General features: G+C 42.8%; 1 protein-coding gene across 5 annotated transcripts in view; it reads right to left on the bottom strand.

Annotated features, from left to right (window-relative positions):
• Positions 1-24,021, bottom strand: part of cadm4 (cell adhesion molecule 4) — a 172,316-nt gene that overhangs the window by 35,131 nt on the left and 113,164 nt on the right. For 3 of the 5 annotated variants that reach the window (XM_080500633.1, XM_080500635.1, XM_080500632.1), the window contains exons 1-2: positions 10,340-12,680; positions 2,549-2,695 (exon numbers count right to left, since the gene is read on the bottom strand). In XM_080500633.1, the coding sequence (XP_080356759.1) occupies positions 2,549-2,695; positions 10,340-10,436 (244 nt within the window). In that variant the 5' untranslated portion in view covers positions 10,437-12,680. Of the gene's footprint in view, positions 1-2,548; positions 2,696-10,339; positions 12,681-24,021 lie in introns of those variants that run through there. The other 2 variants (XM_080500634.1, XM_080500631.1) reach the window with 2 other exon arrangements.

Below are 24,021 nucleotides of genomic sequence, written 5' to 3' on the forward strand. Positions count from 1 at the left end.
CAAAAGAACCTTCTGTACCAACTTTATAGAAATAGACCGAAATGAAGGCTACTAAAACCACATTTATGTTTGTCTATCACAGTACTCAGAGTTCCTCAATTTTAAATATATATACCTTCTATATTTGACAAATAAAGGTCACTATAAACCTCTTCTTCCGGCTCCAGTAGGTGTAATTATCACATTCTATAGTGTACATGAATGAAGCTGATTAGAAACTGCCATTCATTTTGTATTACAAATGTTCAAATCCATGTTTCATGAGCCCTTGAAGTAAACCTATTGTTGAAATGTCCTTTAACTCTATCAATCATATAGAGGTACAACAAGGTCAGCTACAGAAAATCTGCTTTCAATGTTACAGTTATTCAAACTGCAACAATAAAAGGAGACTTAACCACAGCTCTACATCTGGGGGTGTGCGCCTCACACTTATTCTACCATATTATTAACCACTGCGTAAGCTGAAAAGGCTGTTTAATGCACAGCATAAAACAGCATTAAACAATACTTGGGGGGAAAAAAAGACAAGAAACTCTTTCGAATCAATAAGCTGGAGCTCTGACTGAAATATAACCAGTGTCATGTTCTGACATATTCCTCTTTCAGCAGGGCTGTGTGGTTCTCTACTTGGTTCAGTTCAATTACCGGTAGACTAATTTTCAGGATGTCTGAGTGAGAGTTCAAAAATATGGCCCAAGCAACAGAAGCAGATTGAGATTAAAATCATGATGTATTTGATGCTTTGGAGCTCAACTGCTTTCAGCCAGAGCAGCTTGAGTGGAGTTAGTTCAGCAAACAGACTCTGTCTCTCTTTCTCTTCCCCTCTCGTCGTTTGATTTCATGCTTTTCTGTGAAGCAAGCTGGGAAAACGATCACCTGTCACTCGTTTACAACAACAGAACATGCCTTTTTCTGATAAGTCATCAAAACTTTTTTAGACAAAAGAGGTATGAAAGACACTGAGTGAGCTCTGACCATTGAGGAAAGAGAAAGGCTCCAATCTCGACATCCCAGGTATTTAGTTAAAGACGTTGCTGAGGAGTTTACAGACTGGAAAGCTTCATAGATGAAAGGTGTTTTTTGTTTTGTTTTTATTTTGTCAAGGGATTTGGGGGTTTCCAGTTGGCTGCGCTGCCAACTGGTTGGTGATGATTTCTACACTGGATTGCTGCAGACTGGGTTTTTGATATGATTTGGAGGGGTTGCTGTGCATGTTTGCTCAGAAACCTGCACCTGTGCAAAAATGTGTTTTCAGCTCCTTTGTTCAAAAGTGCTTGCAGTTTACAGAATGGAAATGTTTTGTTGGTTAATTGAACTGCTTTTCAAGTCTTTTGGCACCGGTCAAGAGTTTTGATTATGTTGTCATGAGACATTTTCCTTGTAATGATAAAGCAGTGTAAATATTTACTGCAAATTTCCAACTCATTTTCATTATAGCTTTAAGAAAAAAAGCTCCTCTTGTTCAAATGTAAGACAAATTACTATTAAAGTCAGTAAATGCATTTTACAACATACCTGAAGGATTTGTTGGGGAGCTCAAGTGAGCTTGTTTTATAAGCTTACACTTTTACAAATGCAGCTCTTGTGAAAGAAGAGTCACATGTTTAATTATACACTGGTAGCTACTGTATCTAGTCGAGTCACTTTCCCACTCTCTAATGTGTCATCTGGTCTTTCCCATGATGCCACTTACTGGCAACCTAATGAAAAGGAAGCACCTTTCATGAAATTGCAGACGAATCATTGGTTCCACCATTGTTCAGACGATGAACAACATTATGAGTACACGGTTTGAGTTGTAGGATCTAGAGATATTGGAGTGTAAATGTATTAAACCTAACACAGCTTTGAGCTCAAAATAGCGCTCTCAAAATGATTATGTAGCACATAAATATTTATAGCTGCACCACAAAACATAATGCTGTTTTAGCTTCAGTTAGGCTGCCACATATGATTTTCAAAGGCAACGTTTATAAGCATTGATCACTGTTCTTTTGCTCGGAGGTTTCCCAGCAGCCCTATACAGGAAAATCCCACTAAGGTGGCAACTTTTACCCTTAATTAGTCAGAAAAAAAAAATGTGTAGTCTATGCTTACCCCGAGGCCTTCATTGAAATCTGACTTCATTAAAATATTGGTTACAATGATAATTTTGAATAGAGCAGCCTTTAAAAAAAACATCTGATTGCCAAGGCCAGATTCTAATGAGGACTGTAATAAGCTCTGATCTCATCACTGGGGTTAGCAATGGATTATGCAGAGAGATTCAAACTCTGCTTTTAAAACAGTTAGAGCAGTGACACTGTTAGGGCAGAGAGTAAACCCATCTCCTAAATTAACTTGGCGGTTATCACACTTTTTAATGCGGAATCACTTCAAAGGCAAAGCGAGGACGTTCGCAACAAGAAAAATGTAAAACCTGAGTGTTAGTGAGTCAGTGCTAATGTGTTTAAAAGCCTTGCTTCAAATGTCACAGAGGCCAAATGCATGGACACAGACAGATGAAGTTTGCCTGAAGGGACAAAATGTGCACTGAGATACACACCTCTTGTGCCGTTGAAAAAGAGAGTCTGCCGGCGGGGATTCTGGATGACCACGATTGATCCATCGTAGTTTTGCAGGCGGCAGGAGATGTGGGCCGTACCTCCCTCCATGACTGTCACATTCTCTGCTTGCACCGCCTGACAGCGGGCTGAGGGAAGAGAAAGACGGACGTTAATATAGTGACACAGGTTGGAAGAGGAGCACAGGGAATAGACGACAAGAAGCAGAGGTTTTCAATTCACCCCTCCTTTGAGAGAATTGTTCAAAAACTTAAAAGTATCCACTGATTTGCCATTCATTGCCCGGGCTTAACAAAAAAGAAATGGAGATGGGTGGAAAAGAGGGCGGGGATGGACAGATAGAGGGAAAAGAAAGTGAAAGACTCAATAAGTAAAAGAAGTAAAAGAGGGTCTTTATGACTAACATATTCTGAGGAATATAATAGAGATGATTATAATTACTGCCATTCATCTCTTTGCACACCCGCACGCACACACACACACACACACACACACACACACACACACACACACACACACACACACACACACACACACACACACACACACACACACACACACACACACACACACACACACACACACACACACACACACACACACACACACACACACACACACACCTTATTGCCTCTGGCTTGTCTAACAGAATGCATCAACACACACATTTGAATACATAATGCTTTATTGAATCTGTAAGTGGCTGTTTTGTCTGCTGGAACTTAGGCACACACAGACAAACACTTCTACCATTACTTGTGGGGCCCCCCTCTTTTATATTATATACCTCATGACGTGGCTCTCTACTCAAGGATTAAGGCAAACATCCTCATTATACTAACCATAACTGTGACTCTTTACTGATAGAAACGACACACAAGTTGGATAACTTCATAGTGCTTTCAGGTTTTGGACTCCCCAAAGAGAGTGAAACTCTTTGTAACTTGAATCAATGAATATAAACATGATCAAAATGATCACATATGGAAAAACACTCACACGGTTCAGTCGACCGGCAGCCCTCAAGCCACCTGCCTGTATATTAGTTGTTTGAATCGCAACATTGTCGATGAGTCCGTGATTGGCAGAGCTGTGAGACTGTAGTGGCAGCTTTCAAAACACTTCACACATTCTTAATGCTATTTCTCGTCCAGGTGCATGCTCAACCAACTGATTATAGTCCATTATCCAAATGCGATGATTCTTAATACAGGTGTTCAGAAAAGGGTAGCTTTGGCTCTTACAGATGAATATACAGAAACACATGTGCACCTTTATAAATATGTATGTCGACACATGCTTCACAAACCACACGTTGTTATTACGTGAGTGCAGATGCAGAAACACGTGCATGCGTGGCATTCACTTTAACTTTTTTTCCCCTTCATAATTTCCCAAACAAACTTATCCAAAAGCCAATATTTTTAGACACGAGAAGGGCAGAGGAGAAACAGCAGGGGGTCTCTTTGATGTTGCTGACAGCTCGAGAGTCAGTAATGAGGAGGCTGATTATGTTCTGATTGTTGCTCCCTCCCTATTTGTGGGTCAGGCTGTTGACATGGCTCAGCTGAGTCACACCTCCTGCTGAGCACAACGGACACATAGCGCTGTCTGTCGTTTGAATTCCAATGATTTGCGGGGCAATTAGTCATATGGGTCCAGCCAGGAGCCGAATGTGATTGGTTTGAAGAGAGTACCAGCTTGCTGGGCTTCCCAAACTAGTACTTATCAATTTGCATACACATTTGCATTTGCTCTCTCTCTCTCTCGCTCTGGCAAAGTGTTGGCCGAAGGGAGAATTCAGAGAAGGAATGACATCAATATCGAAGTCCAATGATGAAGCAGGCAATGAGAGGAACAAAGAGATGGCAGGACTGTATATATTCACTGCTGAGTCCAGCAGTGTTGTTGGGTTTTTTTTTTTTTTTTTTTTTAGCTTTGTAAAACACCTTCAGAAAGCAGGAAATGTCGTGAGACAAACAGATGGTGGCTGCCATCGTGAGAGTTGCTGACTTGACTGCTTTGGACCAAAATAATGGTCCATATTAGCACAACAGAGTGTGTCTTAAGGTTAGCTGTGCATGCATACACGGTAGGTGGGAATACTGCACTGGGTGTACATGTGCAGACGTTGGCATTTTGCAATTAAGCTTCTTTGACATCATATGATCCCTCCAACTTCATCCAAATTTAATTCTCCTCTTGATTTTAATCTCTTTTAATGAAATACTCAAAGCCCACATTTTCATTACATCAGGGGAACCACAAAGACACGGTGGATATTGAACCAGAGACCGAGAGAAACCATGAGGGAATAAAGGCAAAGGAGACTCTAATACTCTGTGGAACTGGGGGAAAAAAAATCTTGACAATTACCACTAATTGTAGCCATTATTACTCCCATTCTCTGCATCAATATTGTGATTCATATCGGGGGCCATCAGGGCCTGCCACGGCCATGCCAATTATTTTTCTAATGGCTGTTATTACTCATCACTATAGCAACTTGGCAAGGCAACCATTGTTTAAAATAGTAGTAAGTGCAATAGTGTTGTTGTTGACAAAGTCAGTGTTGTGTTTGTGTGCACTAAGTGACCCATCAGACCAAACTGAAAAAGTGGCCTTCAAGCAGGGGACCAACTCAAGACAAAGAAAGCGGTCAAAAGTTTGCTTCTGGGAGCAGGCCAGGAGAACTAATTAGCTGTCCATTTGTTCCCCCACTTCTCCTGACAGCTGTCACCCCTTCAAAGGAAATTAGTTGCAGCGACAGGGCAGCAAGGCAAAAAGAAAAGCAACAAAGAGAAATAAAAAAGTGTAAAAACTTATTAATTGCAATTGGGGAAAAGGATGAGTGGCATTCACTGTTGCCTGCTGAGGTACACCGAAAAGCAAGCAATGGATGCCGGTGGATGGCAGCTTTGGTTGAGAAGAACAGAGGAGAGGAGAGCCAGTGGGAGACTGAGGGCTCTAACCAGGAAATGATAGCGGGGAGTTAGGAAGTGATGCTTGGGTATAATAATGCAGCTGGTGGGGGCTGGACGAAATATAGGAGAGATGACGCATATTCCTCCACTCCCGCTCGTAACGCAGCTGGGTACAGCACTTTAGTTTGACTGTGGGTTTTATAGGCTGCCATTCACATCAAGGCCATGAGCCTGTGCCTCTGATCACCAGCACAGTGCAATCCATAGAGGCAATGAGAAGGAAGGGGGAGGGAATCAACCTCTGTGACAGAGGTATTAATCTCACCCCCATTAAAATCTGTGCCTATAATAAAATACTCCACAAGCGTCGGCTCATATTAAGAGAGAATGCCGAGAGCAATCGATATCATGGTAGTGCACTGACGGCTATGATCAACGGATGAATAAAACTCGAGGGGGAGCAAAAACAATCACTTCTTTCTCCATCCAAGCGGGGGCAGTATTTCATAGCAGTGAATTGGTGCTCCTCGTCATTTCAGATGCCTCACCATGCTGGGGGGGAAAAAGGGACCTTTATATACTACACCAATTGACATGTGAGAGGGACCAGCATTTCAAAATACACGAACAAATAAATAAAGAATAGGCGCTCAAACTCATGAGGCTGTTCGGGGGCCTGTCCTAATGGTCCCGCAATGGGGGTGAGTTATAATCCATGGGAGGCGGGGGATAGAAGGACAGAGGGAGGGGCAGGAAGGAGGTGTGGAGAGTTAAAAGAGGGGGATTTGGGAGGCAGCCAGGTGGACTGCTGGCTCACCCTTGGTCACGGTAAATTCTAGAAACTGCCTCAGTGGTGCAGGGTTAGCGGACTGAATTACCACCTTGCTGCGGTTCTCTCTCTCTCTTGGTTTGACTCTCCGTTTATTTCTCTCCCTCCGTGTCCCCAAACGTGGTTGAGAGGTGGGGACGGAATAAAACGACAAGCCACATAAGAGATGAACCGTCTCCGTGTGGCACAAACAAGCCCTCGTGTATCCTTGAAGCAGTGCACTCACCGTCTCCCTATTCATTATCTGTCATTATCTTTCAATTGGAAGCGGGCCAAGCGCCTGTGTCGTCTTTGCATGCCGGCCACGGATTTACAAGGCAATCGATGCAGGAGACCACAATGCATAACCCCTTATGTTGTTACTGCTTTAATTAAAACAATACCAACAGCTCATAGTTTCTGCTCATGAGGGGTCGCTCGCTGGCAACTTCTCCATCTCTTCCCATCTGGATGTAAGTTTTTTTTTTTTTTCTGGCTTCCCCTGAGTCGGCGAGGCGAACCAGTTTCCACAGTATGTATGCAAATTGAGTTTGCAATGTTTATGTGTGAGAGAGTGTGTGTATGTGCGTGAACACTTGCTCCAGGTTAATCACAGAGTTTTGCGGTGTACTGACTCTATGAAATAGCTGACTTTGAGGTTCTTCTCCTCCACACCTTCCTCTGCAGACCAACAACTTTCGCCATTTCTTTTGCCCTCTTTCTCTTCCTGGGCTAAAATTATCACTCCATCTCTCCCTGGGAGGCAGAACTCTGCCAATCAAACTCAGAGCTAAAAAAAAAAAAGAAAAAAAAAAAGATTTTCTCTCTATAAATAATACATAATCCTTTACAAATCTTGCTGTCGTCTCTCTCATTACCTTCATTCTGTCACTTTCTCCTGTCCTCCCTTTCTCACTCTCCTGCGCTCAGCCTCTCTTCTAATTTTTTGAGCATACTCCCTGTCTCTCATTTTCATTTATTCCACAACTCATAATTCTCCCTTCCTGCTGCCTTCATGTTTAATCTCATTCTCACATCTCCCTCTTTCTCTTTTTATTTAAACCCACAGTCTTTCCATCCATCTCCATCCCCACCTACTGTCTGATCTAATCCTTGATTCCTCCTCCCTTCATCCTCCCCTCTCCTTTCTTCTCGTCTCTTTCTTCTCTCTCATCTCCCTTATCTTTTATTGCATCGTTCATCATGCATCTTCCTCATTAGGGTTGTCCTAAAGGTCCCCTTTCCTCTCCTTCTTTTTCAGTCCTCCGGAGGATTATTTCAACTTTCTTCCCTCTCCCGAGTTAGTTTCTGTCTTTTCAAGCCCCTCCTCTTTTTTCCTGCTTTGCATAGTTTTTTCTCCCGTTTTTGCAGTTTCCTTCCGAAATGCAATATGCTTTCAATCCACTTGCAATTTCTCTCGTTCTTCCTCTTTTTGCGACTCAGTGGGACTCTTTCCCTGCCTCTCTGCCGTTCTATCTCCACACTCTCCTTCGCTAAATGTGATTTGTTCTGCAGCTCAAGTCTGCAGCATAATCATGCTGGGTTTTCTTTTTGTGTGTGTGTGTTGGGAGAGCAGAAAAAAGGGAGGAAAGAAAAAGTGAAAGCAGTCAATGGGACAAGAGGACAAAACAAATGGGTGAAGCAGAATTTCTCAGTTTTCCCACTCCACTTTCATCTTTTTCGAAACTTGTGCTTCTGTTAATTGCCTGCCATAAAACTCAGCCATCCCTCTACTTTCTATCCCTCTTTCTCTGTCCATCTTTTCTAATCTCTTTCTCTCACTTACAGGAACTTTCCACATTTTTTTCACCCCGACTCTTTCTCCATCACTATACTGCACTGTTAATCAGCCAAATCAGCATACAACCATCTCTTTTCACTCTTGACCTCTCATTAAAAACATTCGCTTTCATTTATTTACATATTCACAATGCAGTTTTGAAATTGTGATTTACTTGCTCGTCACACACCCTCTGTCCTCTGCATAAAAAATATGTTGTCTTCTTCCTCTCATCACTTATTCCATTCTTTCTTTCACACCTCCATCCCACCTTTTCCTGCATCCGGTTTTGACCTTCCCATCGTTATGTCTCTCCAGCCTGTGGCGTATTTCAATCACCTCGTCCCTCTTCTGCTCCAGCCCCTCTTCCGCAGCACTGCATCTGCCTTCCCACTCTCCTCTCCTCTTGTCCACCCATCCCATTACTATATCTGCTCTCCTACTCACCTCTTCTTACCCTTCACAAACTACCATCTCCCTCTGTTTTTTTCCCCCCATTTCTCCTCTCAAGCCTGGCATTTTCTGACAGCCTTAAGCTGGTGAGCCCTTTCTGCTGTGCAGCGTTTTATATGGCCCGAGTCAGTCACAACCCCAACAACCCTGCAACAATGGCCACACCACACAGACCCCTACCAGATGCTTGAACGAGATTTACAGGGCTATTACACAATGACAACCACACTGGAGATTCACCACAGCCAGCAGCACTGGTGCTAAGACCCTTTCAAACTCCACAACATGGCTGTCTTCCTTTTACTGCAAACAAGAGTTGTGCACGGGATATGGGAAAAGCTGACAGATGTGTAAGAAGGAGGGAAATTGTGCAGAAGCGTGGTATGTACATGTGCATTTATGAAATGTGTTATGCATGTACAACAGACTACTTATGCATATACTTTCAAGGGCCAACACCAAACTGTCCTATTGGCATGAATTACATAATCAGACTGGCTGCCAAATCAGAAACTTGCACGCTGAATCAGCTGATTTCCCATTGTCACCCAAAATGTCCTTCTGTTGATGTAATATGCAAAAAACAAAAGGGAAAAACTGAAAGAAACAAAGATTATAGCAGAGGGTAAAGGTATTGTGCAGTGTTGTTTTGTTTACATGTGAACATCAGAGAAAGAAGAGCATTCTGTAATGAATGCATGTACATATAGAAAGGCGGTATTATTAGCAACTCAGATCTTACACCACTTCATGCGCCACATTTTATCACCATCTCTGCCTTGTGTTCAATCAGTCCTCTGACTCTTGGTTTTACATCTCAACCTTATGAGGCTCCTTTTTGAGGCCTTGTTTCTTGTTTAATCTTTGTACCATCTCCTCCATCTCCGTCTGTCTTCCAGAAACACACACACACACACACAGACCGCACTGTTCTCTGCCTCTGTCAAGCTATTTTTTTTTCTGACTGTGCAGCTCCCTCCTTCCATCCTTCACATACAGTGCAAGTTTCTATCAGGCCAACTTTGTTGTTCCTTGTGTCAGTGTGTCTACGTCAATATAATTTGCTCCCTCTCACATCACTTTTTTCCTCCATTTTCTTACTTCTTAACAACCTCTCCATTTGGTTTCCTATATCTCTTCTACTCTGGGGTCCCACTTTCTTTTAGTAGGTTCATCAGAGGAAAGCTGAGAAAAAAAGCTTCAGTCGCTCTCATGTCTCGTCTACTTTCTCTGTTTTCCTTTTTCTCCGTCTCCATCTAAATCCTTTGGTCCACTCGTCCCCTCTTTTTTTTTTTTTTTTTGTCTGGTCTCTCATTCCCCATTTCTCTCCCCTTCTGGGCATTTGCTCCTCTCTCCACATACTCTCTGTTGCTAATCTTAATTACTAATTCTAGTTTAATTACTAGCATTTGAACAATTTATCTGAAGGTCTCATTTCAGGATTCCATCATGAGCTTTTCCCCTTTGGTCATATGCTGGGCACTGCACTGGGTTAGTATTCTCCATCGCTTTATGCCAAGTAGTATCACTTCCACAATTGTTTTCTTTTCTATATATATATATAAAACAACATTTCCAGATCTATCTTTAGGGAGTTTAAATGAAGAGAGTGTGTGTCAATAGTACATTTCTACTGGCTGGCTATTTCATATGAGAATCTACATTGACAGATTATGTGGGCTCTTCCTTGACTTATTTGGTGTGTAATGATACCCGAGTTCTCCCTTTGACTCACTACCACACGTCTCATTGAACATGCATGCCCGCGTATGTATATGTGAGGAAGTGCAAAGTGTGCATGACTTACGACTGATGCAGAGAAGAACCAGGACCAGGCTGCGTAGCGCCACAGAGAAGGGGGCAGGGAGGAGGCGGTAAAGGACAGAGCCGTGGCCAGGCATCATTGTGTATTGAGAAGTTGTGTGTGTGTGTGTGTGTGTGTGTGTGTACGTGTGTGTGTCTGACTGTGCACGTTTGATCAATGGGTCCTCTGTGACCCTGGCTGCACTGCTACAGACAAACTACTCAACGCACACATGCACTGCGATTTGTTCTAGACTGCAATGCTACGGACACGTGCACACGCTAAAAGCTCAGCTATACTTGAGAGGAGTCAGAAAAAGTTGTTGTTTGAGGACAACATCGAAAATAAAGTGTTGTGTGAGACACTCAATCACAACACATGCATAAAATAAATACAAATAAAAAAAAGAATCCCTCTTGCTGCAAAGTCACATAGCAAAGGCTTGCAAAGATATTTAAGCAGAGCTCAGGGGGAGGGGGGCACAAAATCACAATGAACACAAAGATGAGCCTGGAACAACTGAGTTTGTCTGTTCACTGCAACACCTTATGCTGCCTAGATAGACCTTATGCCATGCATTTTCGTGAATCCATACAACATGGAACCTTTATTTCTTGAAAAACCCTTACAGGGGCTGTGATCCATCAAACAAAGCAAGCAACTATTGTTGTTGCTATTTTTCCACCACAATCTTCTGCGCTTTTCAACACCGACGGCCAAGATTCCCGGATCAATCAACTGGAAAAACCAATAGCAAAAGTCTCCAAAGCAGATCTGCAATAATGTGATCCTCACTAGTAAAAGTATTCAGATACAGCAGCGATGCAATTAACTGAATGTGAAGCAACTTAATTAGCTCCTTGCCAAGTGCAGACTGCAGAGGCAAACTCAGAGCGTCGCAAGTTCTGAGAAAAACGGATCCCTAACAATCAGCGCCACAGTTAACCACAACAACAAATATTCTGTGTGTCTTCTGTAGGTCAAACCACACTGCTCCAAGGAAGAGAAAACATCAATAATGCTACTTTTGAGTCTGATACCGCCTAAAAAAAACCTCTCTCCCAGAGCAAGTCTAGTTTATCTGTACGGGTGTTGAGTGAATGCTACCTTTTGATATAAAGCTACCTACATTGCTGTGCCCTCAAGGACAGAGAAAACTAGGGCAACAGTGTTGATTCTCTAACAGATCATATTTTAATGAGTCAAACTAGGTTTTCAGCACTTCTCATCCAACAAATCAGCAAGCAGGAGTCAATGTTCCTTTGTTCCAGAACCAAAACGGCCAGGCCTCCGGAGACTGCGAGACACTATCTCACGGCAATTCAACTGGAGATAGCTAAGGTTAAATAAAACCCATTGAACCCAAGTGCTGTTCTATAAAGACAGAATGAAAGTGCCTGCCCCGTGTAAAATAACCAACTCGCAAAAGATTGAGCAGACTGCGGACAGACAGTTTAGTTTTGTATATTTCTTAGTTTGGTTTGTAATTTACCCAGTCTTTCGCTGTATCCAGTCAAAGTATCTACCATTTGTCAATACTCCAGTGAGGACACACTGTGGCGTCAAAAGACAGTGATTTTACATGGTAATTTCACAGCCCTCTGAATAATCACAGGTTATCAGACGATATAATCGCGCTGCATCGACCTGCCTCACTCTTCCTTTCCAACATGCTCTACTGAGTGCACTCCAGATGCACACACTTACACACAGCACTGATGCGTTTAGGGTCCAAACAGATTTTTTTTTCAACCCGATTTGTTTTTGGTCTGTTGCTGTGTGTGTCTGTGTATGTGTGTGTGGAGGTGAGCACCTAATAAGTGTGTGTTTGTCGTGCAGAAACAAAGCGTGACGAGCTGCGCCACACACCTCAGTGGGCACTATCTGATGAAATAAAGTGCGGGTGTCATCCTCAGATTACTGCACACTGCCCACACTCTCTTTTTCTCTGTGATACTGCAAACACAATGAGCTCTAACGGCGACGGCCCTGACACTTCTGGCAAAGCCGAAAGCGGATCATCGCCAATCTTCCCTACGGTGCTGACTTCATCGGTCAACTGGCTGATGCTGGGAAAATTACTCAGTGCTGGTGTGCAGCAGCAGCAGCTCAGGTCTGGCAGGTCTGTGGCCTGGCAGCAGTAGGAAAAAGTCTATTCACTTCTTCAAATTGATTTCCTCAAATTGTTTCCTTTATCCATTCCAGCTCCCTTTCTCTGTCCTCTTCCTTCAGTCGGGAGTCCGAAGCAGCTCCTTAGTTCCCAGAGGTTTAAAGTCCACGTTTTGCCTCTCTTTCGTCCCAAAAGATCTAAGAAAACTCTCAAAATAATCCCAAAGTTCTACCGCTGTCGATCACATCCATCTGTCCGCTCGTTTTCTGTTTTTCCCTTGTTTATATAACCCTGGCCTCCCTCCTCGTGCTTGGGATGTGTGTGTCAGAGTGGGATCAGTGTCTGCATATTTTGCATACTATTTTGTGAAGGTTAGAGATGTGTGTGTGTGTGTGTGTGTGTGTGTGTGTGTGTGTGTGTGTGTGTGTGTGTGTGTGTGTGTGTGTGTGTGTGTGTGTGTGTGTGTGTGTGTGTGTGTGTGTGTGTGTGTGTGTGTGTGTGTGTGTGTGTGTGTGTGTGTGGATGGAAGCACTGACAATGGTTGTCTTTCAGGTCAACAAACAGTGGCAGTTTGTGTGTTTGTGTGAATGTGCTTGACTGTCCAGTGTTGACTGAAGCAGAGTGTACATTTGGCTGACTGTTTGGACCTTTCACTATCCACTACCCATTAATTTATCCATACAGACACACACACAGAGGCTTCATAGTGCCTCTTTATGTTAAATGGACGTTTTTATGGCGGCAGGGATGCACATGGTGGCCTGCTGACAAGAGCTATGTGTATGTTTTTGCGCTTGGCAATTCAATGTGGATGTGGAGAAGGCAGTAATGAACAGGACCGTGGCTGTGTTATGAGTTACACTGATGTGAACCTGGCCCATTATCAGGTATCTGCTCCATATTTTTACACCGATGAAACAGCAATCATCGCTAACAGCAACAACTAACCTGTCAGTGCATTTTGCGTCAACGCATGTTGTATAATGCAATTCTGTTGCTGAAACTCATTTCCACATGTACTATCATTGCTGCTACAGGCAATAAAACTGGCAGTATGAAGCCAATACTGGAAGCTAACAACACTCAGCTTTGTGTCGATGACTTTCATTGTCCTGTAAAATGAAAAAGGCAACACAAGTCTGCTTTTATAATAGCACCTCCACTGGTTCTTAATCAACTGATCATAAACTGTCACTTCTAATCCGCCACGAGCTGTATTTACAAACATCTTTATGCATTTAATTTGAAACATGCTGTTCCCCATCATCAAATCAAATAAAGTCAAATTTATTTATTAAGTGCTTTTAACAAAATAGGTTCATCACAAAGCTCTTTATAGAGCAAAACAGGACATAATTACAGATAAAGAATAGGAACGCATCGCAAATCATTACACAACTGGCGAGTCTGTGTATCTGTGTGTCTACGAAGTCCCTGTGTGGGCAGCCCCCTGATGGGTGTATTTGTTTTTGTCGCAGTGTGTGTGGAAGGAAAGGAAGTAATGGCAAATTGTGTCCCCTATCACCCCTTCCTCTTTTTTGCCGTCTCTCGCCCCCCCTCCTCTCATCCAAATCACATTTTTAATGGGCTTCATTGGTGCCACCGTGGAATAAGTGTTGCCAAAGCACTTAAGGGGCTTAAGTCAGCAGCGTGCTGAAAATATTAAGCACTCAAACAGCCTTACAAGGATCCCTGCCTGCTTAAGTATGCCGAGGAGGTCGTGCCAGCATTTAATACCAATGGTATTAAAGTACTCCGACATGGGAGAAGAACAGAAATATAGATATAGTGTGTACCACAGCTGGGAATAGATAGAGAGATGAAGGGTGGCTGGAGTAATGTGAAGGTATGAGGTGTAGAAGGCAGGAAGAGGCAAGAGAGTGTCAAAGGTGTGGCGGGAAATAAATGAGGGAAAAGATTAGCAGCGAGGTGAAGAAAAGAATTAAACTAATGACAGAGAGGAGAGCGGGAACCGGAAAGACGTGATGAGATAGTTGGAGAAGGACAGGAGACGAAGGTGGGAAAAACAACCAAAGGAAACAACTGAAAGAGGAAGGGGAGAGATGGGGATTTAAGTTGGCCAAGGTGTGGGAGGTAGGGGTTGATGGGATAGCTGTGAACCAGCAGCAGAAGGCTAATGCAGAGATTCTATCGGGAGGCTTATCCAAGATTAAATTTCTCTTTGTCCTTAAGGCGCTTCTTGGGTAAGCGGAAGTGTCGAATTTATTTCTTATGTCTCCCTTGAGGTTGTTGCGGGTGAGTGGGTTGGGACCACGTGTGTGTGTGTGTGTGTGTGTGTGTGTGTGTGTGTGTGTGTGTGTGTGTGTGTGTGTGTGTGTGTGTGTGTGTGTGTGTGTGTGTGTGTGTGTGTGTGTGTGTGTGTGTGTGTGTGTGTGTGTGTGTGTGTGTATGGGTGGTGGGTTGGGCTGGGTGGACATGTATACGTGTCTATGTGGGAGTAATTCTTTAGGGTTTATTCACTGGTAAAGTGTAAGGGAGGGCATGTGTTCCTGAAAAGTAAAGATACATCAAATGAACATCCCCCCAAGGGGTTTTTCAGAATACGTGAACATCCAAGTGTTAGAATGGCTACCATATGTAGACATCTGAAGTCATGTGCATCTGTGAATGTAGATTCTGTAGTTAAACTGAAGGCAATTTAAATAATACTTTCTAGTTTTCATATTTGTTTTATGAAGCTGCAAAAACAGAATAATGCATTTGCTGTATAGATCTGACTGAGCATGTTCTTTGAGATTGTTGTCAGTGTAACCATAATTTGTAAATGCAGGTAAAAATACTACAATACCAATAAGTTTCATTTTCATCTTTGACTTTCACAAAGGTAACCAATAGTACGTGACCTTTTTTATCCGATAAAAACAACCATTTTGTCCCAGTTCTTAGTACGTCCATATCAAGGTCGACATGTTCAATCAGCCTCTTCTGGTCCTCATGCTCTTCTTCTGCTCTCATCTCTCTGAATTCTTGTTTGTCTGGCTGACTTGCGGTGTTAATGGCTAGCCTAGAGTCATGCACGAGCTAATCCAAGTGGGTTTGCTCTGAACTCTCTAATTAGAAAAGTCACAGCTCCTCGATCTATGGACACTATCAGTGACTGCGTTTTCTGGAGGCACGAGTCAGACTACTTCCTGCTCACCTCACGCTCGCGGGCAAAGGGATCAATGCGGACCAATCATTTGGGTAGCTTTCAAGTGACACCTGCAGTCTTTTCTCACAAATTAGGATTACAAAGTTTTGATTTTCTTTATTTTCACAGTTTCTTGGCAAAAGAGCTGGCAAATAAACAAGAGTCAATGTTCTCACAATGCCAAAGGCACAGAGGGATACAAAACTGTCCCAAATAATATACTTTAGATGGAAATGCACATGCAAGATGTGTTTTTTGTTACAGTTACTCTTAGCGTTTGTTACATAAATTGTTCGACTAAATCCATGCTTTGGCATGCAAGAGAGTTTGCATTGCCTTTTTGCCGGTTTTAAAGGTTGCAAGAATAATCACAAAGGTGCTGTGGTAGACTTCTCATTATTGGTCTCTTGCAACAATGGATTTATTATGCATCAACTGTGCATTAAAGGAGCAATTTTAGATTATTCTTTTCCAGTGTGTCAAAGAACTGAGCATGCATATTAGAGCAGCACATTCTTATGTGACAGACTGCAAGAACAGTAGTTGAAGAACACCATTGATGATGAGAGTTGGTGTCGCTGAAGAAACCGTCTGAAGCTCACTGCTCCAGCAGAAATGCCCTCCTTTTGTTTAATTTATCATTCTTTAGCCACGTAATCAGATAAAGCAGTTATTTTAGAAAGCACATACAATACATAAAACCTTTCTGACATGCATATGCATTTATCTGGGAAATTGTTTCTTTCACGGAGCCATTTATAAATGTGACCTAGATTTTCAATTCATCTCCGCAACAAATTTTCAGCAATCTTCCTTTTTAACACCAACATTAACAAAAGCTAAAAGTAGACATCCAGGTCAGCCTAAAACATGATTAATCTGAGAAATGTATGACATTTAAACAAATATCCAAACACAAGAGGAGATGATTACAGAGAACTACAATGTTATATACCTAAACACAACATACAATGAGTCGAGTCGAGAAAACCGCCTTCGTAAATACCTCACTCCCAAGGTTGCATATATTTATTTGTTTTTTGCTCAGTGCGTTCATTGTCTTCATACAGGGAGGCATGGAAATATAAGTTTAAACAACTTTAATGTATCCCCAAAAAGTTAGTTTTGTTTTTCCTTTTCTTGTCTTTTTTAATTTAAACCACAGCTCCCGCATGGCAACTAAATGGTAGCTGAGCTGAGCTGTAAAGCAACACTCTCCATTTACTAGTTGGTCTACACCCCCCCCCCACCTATGGTCATGCTCATATTTGAGCCACCATCCAGGATGCCCCCTGGTCGCCTCCCATTAGAGGTTTACCAGACTCGTCCAACTGGGAGGAGGCCCTGAGGTCAGCCCAACACCTGCTGAAGAGATTATGTCATGGTCATGTGGTCTGCCATACCCCCAGAAGAGCTGGAGGAAGGTGCAGGGGACAGGCATGTCTGGGATTCTTTGCTCTTCATACCGCCACTACAACTTCGACAAAGTGGAAAGGAAGAGAGGTTTTTTCATCTATGGCTATGCGCATTCATTCAGCCAAATGGAGCCTCAATTTTGCCAATGACAAAATTACCTATATACTTTATATTTGACAAGATTGTGTTTTAAGAATAATCTCAGACATTATGCTGGACCTCACCAGTTCAAAGTTACTTTCTGCATGCACAGTGAGGAGGTGGAGAGGGTCAAACGTGTTGACATTCACACATTCCAGCTGACCTCAGCTGGACTATAAACATCCCCCATCAGTTGGAGAAGATCAGGCAGAGACTGCAGTTCCTCAGGCTGCTGAAGCAAGCTGGCTTACCTCATCCCAGCTGATTATATTCTATTCTTGAACTATGTTTGCGCTGTGTGATTCTTCAGGTGTACACCAGAAAACATGAAGGACCCGCATCAGGTGGTGGGGGAGGGAGAGCATATCATAAAAGCATAGCTACTAAGCCTTTAAATGGGCCACCTTCTGTTGTATCTTAAAGGCCCCATCAGTCTTGGACACCACCTCTTCTTCCTGCTGCCTCCTGAATGGAAACCTGACTCAGTATAAAAAAAAAACAGCTTTTAGCCCCAAGCCCGGCAGCCAAATTCTCCCCCCTGAATTTGAGAAAAGTTAGCACAGCAATTGTATGAGTTATGTGTGAAAGAAGGTTTCAGTAACCCACATGTACCTCTTAAATTCAGAAAAGCTGCAGGTAGCTGCAGGTTCTTTGCAGGACACAAAGTAGCAGAGATTATAGGCAAACAGAGGGGTATGCTTCATAACACAGACACGGCACTTTAATGTGCTCAGTGCCCCTTTCCATAAATGAAAAGACACACAGTTTGAGTATGAGAAGCATAACAAGTATACTTTATGCAGAACCACACAAAACCACCCCCACAACCTACACTCCCAACTGGGTTGCAACAAACTGCTGAGCTCAGACACCCCTCATTCAGTAAGATAAACGCAAACAGTGATACCTGCCAAACTGAAAATGTACCGTCTGAGTTGCCTAACGAGTGTTTCTGTGTGCAGTGTGAGCCACATGCCATCCAGCTCCCTGCTGGGAGTAACACTCATTATCCATGTGGCATCATACCTCCCAGTGACAGGCTATGACTCTCACCTCACAGTTTCCTCTGCTGTAGTGCATGTGTCAGCCTCCCTTCTCCGTGTTCTCGGTGTATGTGCTAACATTTGAGCAATACTTGTGTGGAATTCACCTCTGTTCTCCAGCGTGTCTATTTCTGACGGATAGTTGTCACTGTAAGTGTGTGCACCAGCTTGCTCTATTGCTCTTTACTTTCCTGGTATATGCATGTGATGTGTGCATTGATGTTCTTATCAGCCTGTCGAGGCTGCAAATGACGTTTCATTTCGCGAGCCACACAGGCATTTTCCGGAGTCCTACGTAAATGGCAGCAGGATCTGCAGCAGGTTAGCTTTGCGTGCAGCTGTAGCATCATGTGGGTGATTAGAATTGAGCTGCCATGGGCCACCTTGCTGAAGGGTGCCAACCGCCTTGCCCCTGGTCCGCCAATTCACAAACAGCCTAACAAAGGGATAATTTCTCCCTTGCATGATATAATCTTTCCTTTCACCCAATGCCTGAATGGAAGTCTTTTATGATTCTCTCACATCTCTCTCCCCCTCCCTTCATCTCTTCTCCGCCTATTGCTTTCCTGACCCCTCCCTGCTCGCCTTTCTCCTTGTTTGCCCTCGCAGCCTCTGTTGCATTCTTTTTTCCTCACTCCTTTTCTTGCTTTACTCTTCTCTCACTCTGACCTTACAGAGGGTCTTTGCACTGAAGTCACTCTTGTTACTCTTTCTTCCTCATTCTCGCTCTTTCTTTCTCTCTCTCTAGAGGAAAATCACACACTCATCAGTTTGCCGGCTCTGTTCCTGACGAGCAGGCTCGCAAGGAGAATATTAACGAAGCTCCTCATCCAATTAACACCTAAGCACATAACAACCTTTTATGCCAGCAGACACACTCGCATGCGCGCGAGCCCACAGCCACACAAACACACATATGCAATGCACACGAACACAGTTGTGGAAAAACACACTCACACACACACATATACAATCCCATTTAAATACAACTACCACTAGCAAAGACATTCACATCAACTGGAACACACACCTTGGCCTCGAACAAAGACATACACATGCTCACACGTGCACGCGGCCACCCTCACCTCACTAAATATTGTGCTGATGAGTGTGCATATAGATGGAGGCAGATGTAATGCAGAAAGAAAGTAGATTAGAACAAAGTGATGAGCAGCAGGGAGGGAGGGAGGGGGGGAGGAGAGAGAGAGAGAGAGAGAGAGAGAGAGAGAGAGAGAGAGAGAGAGAGAGAGAGAGAGAGAGAGAGAGAGAGAGAGAGAGAGAGAGAGAGAGAGAGAGAGAGAGAGAGAGAGAGAGAGAGAGAGAGAGAGAGAGAGAGAGAGAGAGAGAGAGAGAGAGAGAGAGAGAGAGAGAGAGAGAGAGAGAGAGAGAGAGAGAGAGAGAGAGAGAGAGAGAGAGAGAGAGAGAGAGAGAGAGAGAGAGAGAGAGAGAGAGAGAGAGAGAGAGAGAGAGAGAGAGAGAGAGAGATTTATGGAGTGTGAAGAAAGGCATAAAGGAGGGAAACCAGTGATGGAAGGTTAACGTAGCTCAGTTGCTCCTGACATGGTTCATGTTAATTCGGTCGGTTTTAGTGGTGGGTGAACACACACACACACACACACACACACACACACACACACACACACACACACACACACACACACACACACACACACACACACACACACACACACACACACACACACACACACACACACACACACACACACACACACACACACACACACACACACACACACACTGCATAAAACATTGCAGTGCAAGGGGCATTAGCCACTGAACCCTTGCGCGCACACACACAATTTCTCCGGACATGTGGGACACGATCCTCGTATGCATAAAACATAGTGTGAGAAAGAGAGCAGGGGGCGTTAGGCAGATATGGAGAACAAGTGCGAACGGACAAAAAAACCATATGGTAATGACCCGGATAACGAAAGGCGGCCGTAAGGGGTGGAGAGTCAGGGAGAGAGTGAGCGAAGGGCGAGTGCGAATGTGATAAAGTAACAACGAGGCGAGAGAGTGAGAAACTTTGCTCACGGCTGGCTGCTTTTGGATCGAACGGCGTGCAAATGAAAAATGGAGATGAAATAATTAGACAGGCTGACTAGAAGCGCTCATCTAAATATGTAAATGCACTTAATTTTACTTTGATTTGCTCCACTGCTTCCCTATCACTCTCCTACTTCCCCCATCCCATTCTCTGCTTCTCTTGCGTTTCCATTTCACTTTCTTCATGTTTTGCCATCCCCTTTCTCCAACCTCTGTCTTTTTGTCACATGCTCCCTCTCAATCTCCATCCCTCTTTCCTTTCCGTTTTTCCTCGCCCAGCATATTAAACTATAGCATGTTAATACTGCGCAGGTACTTGCACTCAATTACTCACTGTTTTATAGACTTGCCGCAGTGTGTACGTCAGAGAACGAGAGTGTGTGTTCAATTAGTTCATTCACGCCTGTCTGCCTCTGTGATGGGACGCACATGTATTCATATGGTGGCACACGCTGCAGCAGGCATGTGTGTGTAAACATTAATTGCTAAGTATATATTTTCAATTCTTGTGGGCTATTTTAACACAATGCTGGCATGGAGGGACGACACCGGTATTACTCCATATTGAAATCCTCCATTCATCCATATTCTGAACAGGTTTATCCACCTTGGGGTTGCACATACACACAAGCCTACAGGCCATTTGGAGTCACAGGGAGAACACGCAGTGTGCTGCGCCACCTTGATTAGGTGATATCTCAAATCTTACACTGATAAGTACGCGCACACACACCTCAATTCCAGGCTCCTTCTGTCTGAGATTTTGGCATGTTCTTCCTGTGCATGGAGGTTTGCACCCACAAGCTACAAATACATGTGTGTAAAGTGAACAGGTGTGTGTGCATGTGCGAGTTCAAGAGCTGGAATCTGCTCTGTTGAATAAAGTGTGATCACAATATAGATGATTAACACGTGTTGATGCACCTTTGCCTCCAGGCTTGGATGATTGCCCCCACCCCTGAACAACACTTATTATTTTGAAAGTTTGAACCATTTTAAATGCCAAAAGCAGTGAGGTTTAATAACGTGCACGCACAATTCAATGAATATAGATCAAGTCTTCTGCAGCTTACATAACTGATGACTATCACGCTGAATCCAAATTGAATGTCTGTAAACCAGGAGATACTTTGACCTCACTGTTTTGTCTCCTCCAAATATGATACATATATTGTTTTGATCTGATTCTTGAGAGCTGGCATGGTGCTTCACATCTCTACTTTTGAAAGTCCAATTATATTGGTATCACTTCACAGATCCCACTATAATTAAACGGATTGTGCATAACTTCACCAAAAATGACATGGCTGCTTTCTGCACCCTGCAAACAAAACTGGCTGCAAAACAGTGTGAAATTAAAATCGGCCCTTCTCTTGTATTTTCAAAGATTTTTAATAATTGCTTTTTTGTTTCTTTTAATTGTATGTTGACTGAGCAATTTATTAAATTAGAGTGTGCATTTTTTGCTGTTGCTTGCACTTGCCGAACTTCCCCTGGAAACAAAGCTCTCGTATGAAAGGAGGAACTTTGTATACCACAAAAGATAAATGAAAAAACGAAAATGGGCACGAGCGTTTTAATGTGCTCGTATCTGGCGTGTGGATTATAGATTATAAGAGTCGCCATGGTAAAAAAGGCAGCTGTCCTTCTTAATGACAATCTGTCAAGGCTCTGTTCTAAGTGCTCCTCCTCTTTCATCAGTCTGCCATCTTCTCTACCGGCCCTGTCCTCTCCTCTTTAGTCGAGTTTGTACCAAACATCCCTCACTGGGACACACGTTTACTGTTCCTACAAGGTGACTCTGACAGCACTCCTCCTGATTTGACATCTTAGAGTTTCCTTCTTGCGTCTCTTCTTTCGTTCCTCTCTGTTGTGTCTCGCCGAGTGTGAATACACAACTTGTTGGGCCCTTTTTGTTTGCAGAATGTCTGAAGAATAGCAATCATGTAAACGCAAAAAAAGTAACGATGAGGGTTATATCTGTATTTGAAATAATATGTGTATTTGACAGCTGTTAATGTTGTAGCTGTGTTCAGTTAACCCTCGCTCACATTGTTATTTAAGGATTATTTTTCTCAGGAAAAAAAACAAAAACAATAACCAAACATGAGCACATGTTAAACACGGCAAAAACATTGTGAGAAATTAAGTCTGAAATTGCTGAGTTACTCCATGATAAACACTGACTGAAGGTCAATACACTCTGGGGGTTTGGTGCTGGTGGCTTTTTTTCCCCACTCCATTTTTATTCACGACACTGCACTTTGAAATGCTTTTGTGTGAGATTGTGCATCTACCCACATTGTGCTTCCCACAGTTAGATGAACATGTCAGACAAATTATGATCAATGGAAACAAATCGCTATCCCACTAATTGTGACACATGATAAGTCGACTAATTGTGCTTTGAGAGGCAATGGTTGATAAACGGATCACAGTAATGATTGCTGATATGACAAGAAAGTATGATTTATTGAAACAGAAACAGTTTTTAAAAACTATCCCTCAGACAATAACTTCCTTCTCCATTCACTACCTGTCTGAGGAATAAGAGCTCGTTTTTCTGATAGGTCCACCTGTGAATTCTTTTAATTGCAGAGGTGCAATAAAAGCTACCCCCTGCATAGTAATCAATACTTAACTGACAAACCAGACAAAACGCATTAAAAATTTGGTGAGAGGTTGATCTGCAGACTCCCAAAGACCAAGAGCTAAAAACAAACGATCGACTTTGAACTTGCACTTTCAAGCTGCTGTTTCTCACACCAGGTAGTAATTTATTGTTAAATGCCAGACTTCCCAATGTCCTTTACATTAAATATACATTTGAGCAATAGCTGTTGTGAGCTGCATACAATAAATACTCTTGAGTGTGTAAGAGTCTTTCTTAGTTCTCTGCCTTCGTTTTTTTTATTTTTGTTTGTTTGTTTGTTGTTGTTTTTTTTTTTTTGGGGGGGGGGGTTGCGAATTGCTATCAATAAGTGCGATAACTGTGAAGTCAAGTGACTATTTACAATTGCTGATTTCAATATTCTAGTTATATAAATGTGTGTTTCTATTATTGATTCTTGACCATGGTTTCTTCTCAAAAATGAAAAAGACAGAGGTCCTGCCATCACTCTGCCTTAACATTATGACCACCTGTATGATTATTGTGTAGGTTCACCATTTGCTGCCATCAAGTCTTGAGCTCCACTAACCCTCAGAAAGTGGGCTGTGGTATCTGGCACCAAGATGTTAGTAGTAGATCCTTTAAGCTTTATTGAAACGCTTTTGTCAACCTGTCACCAGTTCACCGCTTTGCCTTCCTTGGACACTTGATACTGACCAAAGAAAATCGGTAATCGTCCACATGAGTCATTTTCGAGATGCTGTGACCATTCGACTCACCGAGCGATGAAAAACCATGTAATCTTTACATCTTCCTATTCTTCCTGCTTCCACCACATTCAGGGTGAAATACTCACAAGTTTTCCAACATACCCCACAATCATAAGCCGTAATAAAGACATAATCAATGCAATTGACCCCTCATTGGTCATATTACAGATGATTTTGTAGTGAAAAAAAAAAAAGGACAGGTTTCTGTTTATTACTTTAGCTGATATCAGATTGCTGAAAATATTAGATGAAACATATTTCCTCATGCTCTTACCTAACTGACACTCCACACACTGCCCACACACAACTGTGCTGTGCTAAACAACCGTTTAGCATGTTCAGAAGTACCGGTCACTGCCTCCACTCAAATGCC

This window comes from Blennius ocellaris (genome assembly GCF_963422515.1).
Source record: "Blennius ocellaris genome assembly, chromosome: 8".
NCBI classification, from domain to species: domain Eukaryota; kingdom Metazoa; phylum Chordata; class Actinopteri; order Blenniiformes; family Blenniidae; genus Blennius; species Blennius ocellaris.